This window comes from Stenella coeruleoalba (genome assembly GCF_951394435.1).
Source record: "Stenella coeruleoalba genome assembly, chromosome: 15".
Lineage (NCBI taxonomy): Eukaryota > Metazoa > Chordata > Mammalia > Artiodactyla > Delphinidae > Stenella > Stenella coeruleoalba.
In genome coordinates, this window is record NC_137161.1 from 52179408 (window position 1) to 52190416 (window position 11009).

Genomic DNA, 11009 nt, shown 5'->3' on the forward strand with positions numbered 1-11009 from the left:
GAGCCCATGAGCCACAACTACTGAAGCCCGTGCGTCTACAGCCCGTGCTCTGAAACAAGAGGCCACTACACTGAGAAGCCCATGCACTGCAATGAAGAGTGGCCTCCGCTCACCGCAACTAGAGAAAGGCTGTGCGCCAAAACAAAGAGCAAACGCAGCCAAAAATAAATAAATAATAGGGAAACATTATGAACAAATTTATGCCAAGAAATTTGACAACTTATATGAAATAGACAAATTCCTTGAAAAAATTATCCAAAGTGACAAATGAAACAGAAATTTTGAATTGCTTTATATGTAATAAAGAAATTGAATTTATTTGCAAAAGTATTTCTGTAAATAAAATTCCAGGCCCAGAATTTCTACTGAATTCTATCAATCACGTGAGGAAGAAGTAACATCAATCTTACACAGTTTCGGAAAATAGCAAAAGAAGGAATTATTTCCATTCAAGTTTTATGATGACAGCACAACCCTAACATCAAAAGCTGACAAAGACATCATGCACACACAATAAAAATACTACACCAATATCAATCATGGACACAGACATGGAGGTCCTTAATAAAATATTAGCAAGTAAAATCCATTAATATATAAAAATGATACTACATCACAACCAAGCAGGTTTATCTGAAGGATGTAAGGCTAGTTTAGCACTAGGCAGACCTTGGCGATATTGCAGGTTCAGTTCCAGACCACTACAATAAAGCGAGTACCACAATAATAAAGTCACACAAATTTTTTGGTTTCCCAGTGCATATAAAAGTTATATAATTAATCTAGATATTGCAGAACACTAAAAGTGACCCAGAAGCCCTTCAGAAGAGGAGTAGCTGAGTCCTTTGCCATTGTAAATCTGGGGAGGGAGAGTGATGGGTATTTAAGATGGACGATAAGTTTGAGAATCGTTAAATAAAAAGTCAGGATGGAGAACAGAAATGATAATTAGATCCTTTTTAGAGGTAAAAAGATATATATTGGGCTTCCCGGGTGGCGCAGTGGTTGAGAGTCCGCCTGCCGATGCAGGGGACACGGGTTCGTGCCCCGGTCCGGGAAGATCCCACATGCCGTGGAGCAGCTGGGCCCGTGAGCCATGGCCGCTGAGCCTGCGCGCCCAGAGCCTGTGCTTCGCAACAGGAGAGGCCACTACAGTGAGAGGCCCACATACCGAAAAAAAAAAAAAAAAGTACTAAAAGAAATTATAAGAGATATTTTAAAAACAGCTTTGAGATATAATTCACCCAGTTAAAATGTACCATTCAATGGCTTTTAGTGTATTTACAAAACCAACCTCATTATCTAATTGAGAATATTTTTAACACTCCAGAAAGAAACTCCATACCCATCAGTAGTCACTCCCCATTCCTCCTGCCCCCAGCTCCTGGTAACCACTTTCTGTCTCTACAGATTTGCCTATTCTGGACATTTGCCTATTCTGGACATACTACACATGGTCTTTTGTCTATGGCTTCTTTCACTTAACGTAATGTTTTCAAGGTTCATCCACATTGTAGCACATAACATACCTCATTCCTTGTTATGGCTGAATAACATCAATTATATGGATAGGCCACATGATGTTTATCCACTTATCAGTTGATGGACAATTGGGTTGTTTCTGCTTTTTGGCTAATATTACGAATAATGCTGCTATAAACATTGTCGTACAAGTTTCTGTGTTTTAAATTCTCTTGGGCATAAACCTAGGAGTGGAATTGCTGGGTCAAATGGTAAGTCTATGCCATTTGTCTATATCAAAGTCTGTACCATTTGAGGAACTGCCAGACTGTTTTCCAAAGTGCTGCACCATTTTATATTCCTGCCAGCAGTGGGTGAAGGTTTCTCCACATCGTCACAGATGTTTGTTATTGCCTGTGTTTTTTTTTTTATTATAGCCACCCTGGTGGGTGTCAAGTGCTATCTCATCATGGTTTTGATGTGCATTTCCCTACCTAACGTCTAATAACATTGATCACTTGAGATCTTTTTCCTTAATGACTTAAAAGGGAACTCTGCCCAAACAAGACACCATAGCCCAAGAACCATAAATTTATGGACCACATAAAAATTAAAGTCAATAAAGTAGACCCTTAAACAAAAAAAAAATTGTAACTATGTGATGTGATGGATGTTAACTAAACTTACTGTGGTGATCATTTTGCAATAAAGTCAATAAAGTAGACCCTTAAAGTCAATAAAGTAGACCTTAAACAATAAAGTAGACCCTTAAACAAAAAAAAAAATTGTAACTATGTGATGTGATGGATGTTAACTAAACTTACTGTGGTGATCATTTTGCAATATATACAAATATTGAATCATTATGTTGCCCAGCTAAAACTATTATAATGTTATATGCCAATTATATCTCAATAAAAAATTAAAATTAAAAAAATTTAATGAATAAATAAAGACAATGAGGGATTTCCCTGGTGGTCCAGTGGTTAAGACTCCATGTTTCCACTGCAGGGGGCACAGGTTTGATCCCTGGTCGGGGAACTAAGATCCCGCATGTCACAGGGCACAGCCAAAAAAAAACAAAACAAAAAGAACCCACATGTCACAGGGCATAGCCAAACAAAACAAAACAAAATAAAGAGGTAAAAAAAATAAAAATAAAAACAAGAGGACCTCCCTGGTGGCGCAGTGGTTAAGAATCCGCCTGCCAATGCAGGGAACATGGGTTCGATCCCTGGTCCGGGAAGATCCCACATGCCACGGAGCAACTAAGCCTATGCGCCACTACTGAGCCTGCGCTCTAGAGCCCGCGAGTCACAGCTACTGAGGCCTGCACGCCTAGAGCCCGTGCTCCGCAACAAGAGAAGCCACCACAATGAGAAGCCTACACACCACAACGAAGAGTAGCCCTCACTTACTGCAACTAGAGAAAGCGCGTGCGCAGCAACGAAGACCCAATGGAGCCAAAAATAAAATAAATTTATTTTTTTTAAAATAAAACAATGAGCAATAACCACACTTAAAAAAATGAAAGTCAATGGGCAAACACACTAGAGTTAAAAAAAGTCTGAAACATGTGGCAGAAGGCTAGTTTCCTTAATACAGCAAGATCACTCACAGATCTACAAGAAAAAGACCAACAGTGCAAGAGGAAAATGGCACTTCACAAAAAAGAGAAACATCAATGGCTTTGAATCATAGAAAAAGATGCATTACCACATTCATAGCTAAAGAATTGCATTTTAAAACAAGATAGCATTTTCACTGTCAGACTGACAAACATTTATAAAATAGTTATGCTAGCACTGGTGAAGGTGTAAAAAACTGTTGGTGGCACTGCCTGTGATTTTAAAAAGAACGAAGACTGCAAACAACCTAAAGGTCCCTCAGGAGAAGGTTAAGTGAAGGAAGGGGCACCACACTGTGGCTCCAGGGCTCTGGGTGTCTAGATACAGCATGTGCAAAGTGTGAGGGGCAGACTGCGCACAGCCCATGACCGGGGTAGCCCTTCTTCATTCCCAAGGGAAGGACGGTGTGGACACCCGTCGCTGCAGAGGCTTTTTCTGGAGCCACTGGGCAGTGAGCTGAGACAGGGTAGAAGTTTTTTTCACTGTACCAGTCTGTTCGGGAAAACACCACTACCTTCTCACTAATAAAAATGTAGAAATAATTTTTCTCAGGAAACTCCTATGAAGTTAGCTTTAACTCTAACTCCCCATCTTATCACCAGCTGCCCATATCTCCCCATGAAGTCACACGTAGAGGAAAGCAGCGCGACTCTAACCCGACTCCACTCAAGAGCGTCCCCAGCGCGGCCCCCACCTCCTTACTGTCCCTCCAATATGCCAGCCCATTCCTGCCTCAGGACCCTGGCACCTACCACTCCCTCTGCTTGAAACGTCCTGCCTCGGACACCTTCACCTCCTTCCAGGCTTTGCTTAAACGCCACCCTGCACGTGAGGCCTCCCCTGACCGCCCCACTTCTACTGCGATCCTCTTCCTGCTTTGGTTTCTTCACATGACATCCATACAGCACGTACTTGTCTGCATAGACTCCACTCCACATCAGAGCCACAGAGGGCCAGGACTCCTGTCCGTCTCATCCCACAGCAGGCACTGCAGATGTTCGTTTAAGGAACTGCTGCTGCCACACTATGGAGCTCCAGTGGCCTTGACCGTCTCATGTCTTTATTTTTCCCACGATCACCCTAGAGTTGGAGCAGGCCCTTGATAAACACATGGTCATTTTCTCAGAAGGTACAGCCACAGGACACAGTGTTTCTCAGAATGCAGGTCAAGATTGCTGATTATGAAAGCAATTCAGTGAACTAAGCAATTCAGTGAGCTAAGTCAGAATTTTTTTTTTTTTTTAATGAAACGGAAAGTAAAAGAATGCATAGCATGGGACTTCCCTGGTGGCGCAGTGGTTAAGACTCCGTGCTCTCAACGCAGAGGGCCAGGGTTCAATCCCTGGTCAGGGAACTAAATCCCACATGCATACTGCAACTAAGAGTTCACATGTCAAAACTAAGGAGCCCGTGAGCCGCAACTAAGAAGCCCACCTGCCGCAACTAAGACCTGGTGCAACCAAATAAATAAATATTTAAAAAAACAACCAACACATAGCATAATACATGTAAGTATTTACAAAACTCTTTCAGCTAAGTATGTACACATATTTGTACAGTATATGCATACTTGTATAGCAGGTCACAATGTGAATGCATTTCTTACCAGAGTACATGACAAAAAATGCTTGAAATTCACTCATCTAATATCAACCTAAACATTTCTAAGTTAAAGCTTCAGGTTCTATAAAAAGTAAAATTTTTAATAAGTTTACTTATAAAGTTTAAAATTCTGTAAAGGTACTTTCAGATCAATGAAAAGGAGAATTAAGCCTCTCCCCAAAAGGGAAAATACAATACTGGAAAAACCGTCATCCTTTGGAATGTAGCCTCTAGCTTTCTTTCCAGAACACCTCCAACTATGTTACCATAGTTTTATGCTTGTAAGCATGAAATTCTCTGCTTTTCAGTATAAGTCAACTCGGATGGTTTCATTATCTCTCAAATTTCACCAGATACCACAGGTTAGCTATTCGCATCTGAAATTTCTCCAAACATTTTGTTTCTTAAGTTCTGTAATCATTTGAGGTAAGATTTATGTATATCAATATTCTAGACAGAAAGTTCTTCACTTTCTATTTATATATCAAATAAAGATTTGGGGACTTCCCTGGTGGTCCAGTGGCTAAGACTCTGCACTCCCAATGCAGGGGGCCTGGGTTTGATCCCTGGTCAGGGAACTAGATCCCACATGCCACAACTAAGAGTTCGCATGCCACAACTAAAGATCCCACATGCCGCAAAGAAGACCAGGCTCAGCCAAATAAATAAATATTAAAAAAAAAAAAAGATCTGTATTCCCTCAAAATTTTCTACGTGCGTTCCTCTGGAATTCCTGAACATTTTCACTATTTCTTAAACCTTACTGTGTTTCACAGCCTGTTTTGGGTTTTTTTTTTAATTTATTTACTTTTGGCTGTTTGGTCTTTGTTGCTGCACAAGGGCTTTCTCTAGTTGTGGCGAGCGGGGGCTACTCTTCGTTGCGGTGCGTGGGCTTCTCATTGCAGTGGCTTCTCTTGTTGCAGAGCAAGGGCTCTAGGCACGTGGGTTTCAGTAGTTGCGGCTCACGGGCTCAGTAGTTGTGGCTCACAGGCTCTAGAGCACAGGCTCAGCAGTTGTGGTACATGGGCTTAGTTGCTCCACAGCATGTGGGATCTTCCCAGACCACGGCTCGAACCTGTGTGCCCTGCATTGGTAGGTGGATTCTTAATCAGTGTGCCACCTGGGAAGTGCCTTCACAGTCTGTTTTAATCGTTCTCTACTAAGCAATACTGACACTCTATCAAGAAACATCAACTCCCTGAATACAGAGAAACACAGCAAAACCAAAAGGGAGGGGCATCTCTGAAAAGTCAAAATACAGGACACAAAATCCACATGCAGAGCTTCAGTTAAACAAGAATATTCTGTCCCCATCCAGAATTCTCCTCTCCTTTAAAAAAAGTTGCTAACAAGTTTTATGATCCAGTTTCCCAACCCTCAACTGAAAACAGAGAGGAGGAGGGAACCTGGCGTCAGAGGCCTGGTAAGTTAAAATGAGAGTAATAGAGGCTAAAAACACAGAAATACTCAGGATGCAGTTTCAGTTTGGGACATTTTATAGACAAAGGAGCCGTCACATCCTAGTGGTCCTGCAGAGGCCTGTGTATTACAACAGAAGACCATAAGTTAACATTCATAATGACCCTGAAAAAAATCAAAGAAAGGTTCTATCATGTTTCATCTGATGATTAAGTCTTTTAGAAAGACTTCTAATCATAATGGTTGAAATGAAATGTTTTACTACTTTGCAAGTAAGTTTCATGGAAAATCCTTCCAGGCACTCCATTTCCTAAAAATGCTGGAATATCGGTATATGTGAACTTCAGTGCTTTGCTCACTCCTTCACAGCACACATCGGTTCCCTCACTGTCCCGGTCCTTTCGGAAGACTTGTACCCTTCTATTTTGTTCTTAACGGTATTGCTATATAGATTTTTCTTTTAAAATATGGCATTCATTTTGCCTATCTCAAAATTAATTTCTAATATTCTAATCACATTTCTTGATTATACAGCTGCTAAATAACAGCCATTCTTTCAAAATTAGTTACATCCATGACTCAGCTACACCTGTATTCAATTTACCTATACTTTGGGCATCAAAAAGCAGATGGAAATAATGCCCCCAAGTAGACATTGGTTCTCCAAGCTACAACTTTCATCATTTGTAATTCCTAGTGGTTTTAGCAGAAATAACCAGCCATTCCAGAAATATCCTGGAATTTACCTTTACTAAAAGCTACGAAACTATAGGTAAGTCTCCACGTGGACGAAGCAAACAGCAGTTTCCTAGTAAAAAAGGCTAGTGTTCTGTATCAAGGCTGAGCAGAATGGTATTTAAGAAAAATTCTAGCTGCTGCAATGAAGGCACCAAGAACTCAAACCAAGAAAATCCTCTGGCAACTTAAAGTATCTCACTTGAGAGTGAAGTGGATACATTTTCATTGATCCTGAGTCAGTACTTTGGTTTGAGACAGACAAGCAAACACCACCACTGGCCTCTTTAATAGTCTCCTTTGTCCTGTTACAACCTGGTATTTGACATCTGGGAGTGAGAACTGTCATTTTCCTTCAGTGTTTACTCATCAGCCGTTTTCCCTCCCTCCCTTGAAGCTGCATGCCAGAGGGGAGCAAAACACCTGGGGATCTTTCTTCTGTCTTAGTTCTGATCAATTACTCAGCCAGTAACTAATAAGGTCTTTACTAACCTATTACATTTGGGTTGATCTTTTGCAGACAGCACAGATAACTCAGGCCCCTCATCCTAACCAAGTGTCCCATTGCCTCCTGGACAGCTGGCCACACATCCCTCCTCTGTCCACATGCTTCTCTGGCGCTAGCCCTAAGCCCCAGGACCATGGTTTACATAGACGGCACTGCCATTCAGGGTCTAAGCAGTTAACCATTGAAACCTTTGTCCTCATGTTAAATTAGCAACACCCACAGCTGCTTTACTGAGAGAGTGAAATCTGACCAGCAAGTGCTACTCCTTGCATCCCCAAAAACAGCCCGAGAACACCAGAAATTTGCCTGAATTCTTGTGAAGGTTGCAGCACAAGAGGTGGAAGGGCAGAAATTAAATAGTATGGGCCCCACACTGAGAGCAGAGGGAGGAAGCAAAATAAATCAACAAAATAATTAGTACTAAATGGGTGTTTGCAGTTGACAGGGTTCAGGTGGGGCTCGTTTTGAAGGATGACACAAACCTGCAATGATTTAGCCCTACAACAGAGAAAGCTCACTCTTGTGAACTTTCTTTGGAGCAGACTGCCCACCCCTTACAACTCCCCAAGGCAGAAAATTCCAGCAAAGGCTCCAGCTTATAGAGAACAGAAAAGTCATAAGATGTTAACTTAAGCACCAAACAGTCCTACTGTGGCTGCCGCATGCTCTCGTTCTTGCAATGCCAACCGTGAAAATTAGAATGGTACAAAGAATGAATTACAAACACACATGGTCAGAACATCTCAGAACATGGGAAAAGAATCTTAACCTGCAGAGAGCAGGGAAAAAAACAAGTTGGCTACAAAAAAACACAAGAATCAAACTGATATGACTGCTCACCTTTAACGAAGTTGCTGGAAGACAACATAGCAATATCAATCTTTGAAGGAAAATTATTTTGACCTGGAATGCAACACCCAGCCAAACTACTTTACAAGTATGAGGTCAAAATAAAAATCTTTTTAAACACGGTGGGGCTTAGAAAATTTACAACCCATTGACTTTTTCTGCAAAACAAACACAAGGGTATATATATATACTCTGCTAACACAGGAAATAAATCCCAAAAGGAAGGAAGATGTTGAATACAAGAAACGGTAATAAAACCTACAGTTGTCTTATCTGCTAATGCATGATATTTTTAAAAATCATTGTTTAAAAAGAGACTACACCAAAATTTAAAACTCAGGTAACAGAAAAAGCCGTAAAAGACATGAAGAGGAAATTCACAGAAGATATACAAATGGCCATTAAACAAATGAAAACATTCTCACTGGTAATGAGAATTCCCTGTGAGAATTCCCATTCCCTGCTAATGAGAATATAAGTTGATAAAGCCTTTTTGTACAGCAATTTGGCAATATCAGCTAACATTTCAAATACGCACAGGCTCTGAACCATCAATTCTAAACCTCTCTGTAATTCTAAAGAAATGCCACACATGGACACAAGGATTAAATACTCGCCCATTCTATACAGCACTGTAATGACCCCTCCCCCCCAAAAATCTGGAAATAACCTTTATTACGTCCACTAATAGGGCAATGTTAAGTAAATGATGATACGTCCTAACACAGAATACTACTATGCGTCCATTGTAAAGCCGTAAACCCGTGCATACTGACAGGAAAACATATGTAAGCCATTCTAGAGCTTAAAAAAAAAATCTGTAGCACAATGTATATACGGTTTAGGCCTTTTTACGTAAAAACAGACGTGTGTATTTATATGTGTGTAACTAAGTGTACAGAGCCTGGAAGCAACGCCAAGACGTTCACCCGTGGTTACTGCGGAGTGGGGAGTGAGAGCAGAGACTGCGGTCATTCTTTTTTTTCCAACACTGATTTGAGCACCTACCTACCAATTCCAGGCCCTAGGGATACGGCGGGCAACAACCCAGGGTCCACGGGCTGCACGAGAGCCCAGCGTGCCGGTTCTCTGGTTTGCTGCCGCGCGCCGGGCCGAGTGGGCACTCAGGTGTGTGTCGAATGAACGAGTGACCAAGTGGCTTATGCGTTATTCGTGTATAAATCAACTTGGGCGGGGGGGGGAAGAATAAAAACACAACTAAGGGACTTAAGTAATCACCCTGGTGAAGCCCCTTCCCAGCGCACACGCGCCCTTCGATTTCAACTTCCCGAAAGTGCCTTCGGCTCCAGGAACGAGGAGCCCGCGACCCCTCCGCCTCAACCCGGCCCGAGGAGCTCGTTGGAGAGAAGCCTCTGCTGCAGTCACGCGGGCCCGGGCTCAACCCCGTCACCTCCGGGGAAACCCGGCAGCCTGGCGCGGAGCCGAGCCAGGTGACACCAGAACGTACCGAGGGCTCAGCGTTCGCCGCTCGCAGCGCGTTGGACGCGTAAACCTCACAAAAATCTCCCAAGCCGAGCACGGAAGAGCCGTCACCGCGCCTCCCACGTAGAAAAGGGGCTCGGGACCCCGAAGGCTCCGCGCGTGCCCGTCCCCACTCGCTTTCCACCCGTCTTGCCCGGCCGCCCTCACCTCCCCGGGCGACCGCCAGCGCCGGGGCCCGCAGGCGGCAGCCCCACAGCAGCAGCGTCCGCAGCTCGCGAGCCATGTGTGTCCTCCTCGGCGCCCACAGAAGCCAAGCGTGCCGGGGGCGAGGCCGGGGCGGGGCCTTATTCGGGCGCGGCGTGGTGACGTCACAGCGCGCGCCCGGCTGCCCGGCCCGCTGCCTGCGCCGGCGGGTGGGCGGGGCCCTCTGTGGCTCGGGCTCGGGCGCGGTCCGGGCGCGGTCAGGCCGCGCGGGGGCAGCCGGACCTGGGGGCGGGACCTCCGTGACCTTGTGCCGCGTTGTCAAGGGCGACGGCCGTGTGCGCCGAGCCGCCGGGGCACTTGTCCGCCGCCAGCTGGTCCTCGGTTTGTGCATCCCAGAAATGGGGCAGATGTTAACATCCACCTCGCAGCGTGTGAAAAGGCGACGCCGGGGCAGAAGCAGTTAACATCTCCAGGGTCTTTATATAAGTCTCGGGCCAATGGTCCAGACCAATGGAAGTCAGTCTCTCCAAACCAAGACAAGCCAAATAGCTAAAAAGAGTACAAGGGAGAATTTCAGGCTTGACTTGTCTACACCAAAACTTGGGAGCCAACTCCCACCAGCAAGACTGGGCTTATTCATCATTCCAATTCTCTCGCCTTCCTGGAGGTAAGAGTCTGGTTGGAGATTCGGACTATCAACTTCCTTTCTCACAGAGTTCCAAACCACGTAAAATGCAGATTCTCCGGTACCGCCTGAAGTGAGGCTCAGGCAGCCCCCTAGATGATTATGAGGCACACTGAAGACTTGCTGCCACGATCAAATAATTGCACACAAATGGGTTACTCGAGATTGTGACAGGATCTGCTAAGAACAGGAGCCAGGAGAGTGTCCCCCAGTGGGATCTGGACATAGCTGGGGCCACGGGAGGGGGTGTGACAGGGAACACTTGCAGGTCGAAAGTGGTATGGATGATCCCCAAGTTCCAGGCTTAAGTAATGTAAAAGAGGTGGGCAGATTTGGATGGAAGAGCAGGAGTTCTCTCACCTGGAAAACTCCATCAGCCTCCTAACTGGCTCCCCATTCTCTGCACAGCAGCTGATCATACACACTCCTCAGTTAGGGTCCTCCAGTGGTTTCCCTGCACATAATCAATTCCAAA

At 44.2% G+C, this 11009-nt stretch overlaps 1 protein-coding gene across 1 annotated transcript in view; it reads right to left on the reverse strand.

The window, feature by feature from the left end:
* TRAP1 (TNF receptor associated protein 1) overlaps positions 1 to 10004 on the reverse strand; it is a 44968-nt gene extending 34964 nt beyond the window's left edge. The window contains exon 1 of the mRNA XM_079944771.1: positions 9853 to 10004. Within this exon, the coding sequence (XP_079800897.1) occupies positions 9853 to 9928 (76 nt within the window). The 5' untranslated portion in view covers positions 9929 to 10004. The remainder of the gene's footprint in view (positions 1 to 9852) is intronic.
* Positions 10005 to 11009: the final 1005 nt, after the last annotated feature.